Genomic DNA, 4,360 nt, shown 5'->3' with positions numbered 1-4,360 from the left:
TATATATAGGCATACAAATATTGGTAGAAGCTATTCCTGTACTATGTAGGTGTGCACTAAAAAACATGACTAAAACTATATATTATGGTGAATATTATTAGTAATAACTTCCAAGGTGGCTTCCCTGCTATTTATTCCTGTATGCATCATCTTACGTTTTTAATCTTTAATGTACTTTGAAGCTATAAAACCAATACTTTTTTTTATTGCACAAAGGGAACCAAGCACTACAATCTCATCAGCTCATATTTCCATTTCTTGTTTCTGTATCACATAATTATATGCATTCAATGAATTTTGTGTGTGTTGTGATCTTTCAGAAAGCTAAAGTTAATTGGGCAAACTGAATTGACATATTTTTGTCACTGATAAAAATAAATAAATAAACCACTGAAATTTAGTTTTTCAGAGATTCCAACCATTATGATTTCTAACTGCAGAATGCAATACTACAATCATAGCATTTAAGTTTGAATATTTTGTATTTTTTAAGTTTGGTATAACACAGTCTTCTAAATTTGTTAGTTGGTGAAATAAAATAGCAGCAGCATTTAGATTGTAGTAATTTGAATGTTTGTTTTCTGTGAAGCTGTACTCAAACCAGACTCAAACACATGTAAAACTAAAAAATATTATTGGTCAATCAGAAATCATAATGATAGTTTTCACATGCAGAAGCTGTGACAGCTATATTAGTTTCATTTGAAAGATGTCTAAACAAAAAGCATCTAACCAAAAATATGAATATAAAAAATCAAGGGCAAACATGACCATGTCAGACTGTGGGCCTGTAGATCCATTAATTGCTACCTTTTACTGCAATGGGTGCTACTGAGTAGCAGCTATGCCTTATTTTACTTTTGGGCTGATAGACTAGAGCCTTGAACTCTTGACTAGTCTTACACAAATATTCAAAATGAAAAACACAGGAAGAAAGTTCAATATTGGGACACCACCCTCACAACAAAGAAATTGAAAGAAATAGAAGAAGAAAAAATTATAGAAAAGTTTTCTACTTAGACCATTAAAGTGAAAGTGAAAATAAAAAATCAACCACAGCAATTACAATACAAAATAATAATTGCATCCCAGTATGAAACTGTGATATATTGGGACACAACCATAACAGTAAATGACCACAAATATCAGGAACACAGACCAGCTACAAAAGAACAAATGTCAGGTAAGTTTAATAGCTAAGTGATTCTCATAAAGAAAACTGAAGATGAAAATAAAACAAAAAACATAAAGCAAATCAGTTACAAATGGTGTCCTGATATAGGACTCTTGCCAAGTATGGGTGTTGAAAAAATTCTGAATATGATGCCAGTTGGCAGCACATACAATATATTGTCCAAAACAAGTGAAAACTATGCATTTTATACTTATGATGGGGAAGTAACTGCAGAAATTGAATTATCATTTTTCTGCTCAGATTGATTTTGTAAGGCTAGCACCCCTATTTTACATCAATTATGGCTGGAATATCTTTTTATAGTTTTGCAAATTATTAATTGATTTATTATTATTGCTTTGGGAATGCTTATATAAAATATTTCCATGCCTTTTTATTTTAAGACAATTAAAGAAGTAAGGATTTAACTAAATTGTGGGACAATCATTCTGTCATTCCCCTCCAAACACCTAGGCAAATTATTGAGAACTATAAAAAATGAATTGTTTATTAGGATAAATCTAACTGGAATGTTATGAAAAGAAAGAACTGAAATAAGTCAATATTTTCATAACATTCCAGTAAGATTTCTAATAAACACCTCATTGTATAATGAGTTTTTGTTTTTTCAAGTGTTATTGAAAATTTGTGGATTGGTTGAACCTGCTTTCAAGAGTTGCAATATTTAGTTTCTAAACTATAGATGAACTGAAGTTTGTCCTTATTGATTTTTTTCTATACATTTTATTTCTCTCTGCATATACTTTTTCTAGTTGGTATCAAATCGACCAAATGGAGTGTGGAGTACAAGGGTCCCGTTTGAATACAAGGAAAGTTTCCAAGAAAACTTGCCACCCAATTGGTTAAATCTCTTGATGGATGGAAATTGTGTCAGAATTGATAAGTAAGGATATTATTAACTCTTCTAATACGGGTGGGTGGATTCCACCCAGCCTGTATCCCCGAAAGTAACCATAAAGCAGTTATACTGTAACTTTTCAAAACTTACACGTATCTTCATGAAAGTTTGCAGAAGTAAACATTACAAAGTATTCATGCACAATATATCAGATTTTTTAATTAATTGTTTGCTTGTGCATTTTTTATTTTTTAATACTGACTATCCAATGTGCGAAGTAATTTTGATTATAAGATTAAAAATACTTTTATGCATCAGAAAATTGTCAAATTTCACATGCAAAATCTCCATAAACTCTTAATATCCTCCAGATAATTATCAAACGTTTTTTTTTTTAAGGAAAACTTTATATTTTATAAGTTATCTTCACTGTTGTATCTTTGTTTGGTTTTGGTTGATTCTTCTAACCTTGTAACCACCAAAAGGAAATATGAAATAAATATAAATTAAGCTTTTTTCTTTTTTGTTCTAGAATTACTACAGATTATAACACGAAAACACAAATGTTTAGTCTAAATAGCTTAAATATCATAGCATTTCACATATATAAAAATATTTTATATTTTAAAGACCTTTCAGTAGTGTCTGACTAACGACACAGAAGTTGAATGATGTGGCGGGTGTGCACTCGTGTTACCGTATCCAATAATATAAATAGTGACCTGTCTTGGCTGTCTTCTAGTTGACCAGTATTTTGTAAAATACAGTCAAATTTTGGGTTATAATACATTATATATGCATATACATAATTACTATTTACAAATAAGTTCTTAAATTTCACTTATTTTTCTTATAATATAAAACAATAAATAAAGAAGTATAGAAAACAATTATCTCTTTTAGTTATGAACTTTGTACATATTTGCTAAGCCTTATCAAATTTTGCATGTAGAGAATGTATAAATACTTTTCTTTTAGGTTTTATATATACATTTTGAAATATCAAAAAATCATAAATTACAATATAAATACCACAGAATTCCACTATAATTTATCAGGTTTAGTAGTTAAGCTGTATTTGGGTCTAAATAAAATATGATTTTTTTAGCTCAATAATAACTTATCTTACCATTTGTAATCTACTATGAAAAGACAGGGCTTCCCGGGTAAATACTTTGCTGAGGCACATGGGGAACATTCTTAGCTTTCAGTTGGTTATTTACATGTCCAATAACAAAAGTAGGCGTACATAAGCATTTTCACAAATGGAAATAGGTGGGTGGGGCCAGTGTCTTTGATTCACTAAATCTAGTAATACCTCAGCAAATAGAAAAAATGGGAGGTTCTTATTTTATATTCTAGCTTGTCAAAATCGATAATTTGAGTTTTAAATTTGTAAAAAACTATAGATTTTATAATTTCTACATAATAAACATCTAATTTGAAACAATGCTGCATTCAACATACCATGTGACACACAAAAATTGATAATTAGGTGTTTTTTGAATAATTGCTTTTGAATTAAGAAATTAACTACTGTACAATACTAAAATTTGAATTATAAACTCCAATTTGATACCAAACTTATTGATATACATTCATAAAATAGTAGATGAATGTAAGTCTACAAAAGTGATGACATGGCCTTTGTTTGACCCATGACCATAGGAAGACCCATCTCAGTAAGGGTAATACATATAAAAATTTGGTGCACTTAATCCTCTGTGCTTGACTTGGTCAAAGCATGCATATCATGACATTCAATATTTAATTAAACAACTTCATTATTAATGTTTGTTAATAAATTTGGCATTAACTCTCTCAACACGGGATTGGTCAATTTGACCGAGTCACAGGACATTTTGTACTTGTTTAAAGTCTTTATAAATTTAATACTTATAACTCTCAATATATTGGGTATATCTTCACGAAATTTGACAGTCTTTCAGTTAACATTATGTGTCTTTCACATAAAAAAAATCATATTTTTAATAAAATATAGATTTATCCATGAATATATATTGAGTATTTGTTTTGAATAGTCCGTGTGCAAAGAAATTTTCGTGTTAAAATTAAAAATAGTTTTCATCATATCAAAAATCTCAAATTTCCTTTGTTTAATCCCTAAAATTTCCTAAATGGATTTCAAATGTTGTTTTTTTTTCAATAAAACTTTATAGTTTATTTTTTACTTTCTCTACCCTATTTCAAAATGGGATTGGTCAATTTGACCCACCTCATATCCACCAAAAAAAAATCTAAATAAACCTAAATTTACCTTTTTTTTTTTTCTAGAATGACTTCAAACTGTAACATGAAACTACATT

At 28.9% G+C, this 4,360-nt stretch overlaps 1 protein-coding gene across 4 annotated transcripts in view; it reads left to right on the top strand.

Moving 5' to 3' along the window:
- LOC106465059 (tudor domain-containing protein 7-like) overlaps window positions 1-4,360 on the top strand; it is a 113,436-nt gene that overhangs the window by 50,172 nt on the left and 58,904 nt on the right. For all 4 annotated transcript variants that reach the window (XM_013925255.2, XM_013925254.2, XM_022392874.1 and 1 more), the window contains exon 9: window positions 1,948-2,078. In XM_013925255.2, the coding sequence (XP_013780709.1) occupies window positions 1,948-2,078 (131 nt within the window). The remainder of the gene's footprint in view (window positions 1-1,947; window positions 2,079-4,360) is intronic.

Source organism: Limulus polyphemus, unplaced genomic scaffold (assembly GCF_000517525.1).
Source record: "Limulus polyphemus unplaced genomic scaffold, Limulus_polyphemus-2.1.2 Scaffold1823, whole genome shotgun sequence".
In the NCBI taxonomy this organism is placed as follows: Eukaryota; Metazoa; Arthropoda; class Merostomata; order Xiphosura; family Limulidae; genus Limulus; species Limulus polyphemus.
The sequence above is the reverse complement of the archived record's forward strand: the minus strand, read 5'-3'. Positions and strand labels throughout refer to the sequence as shown.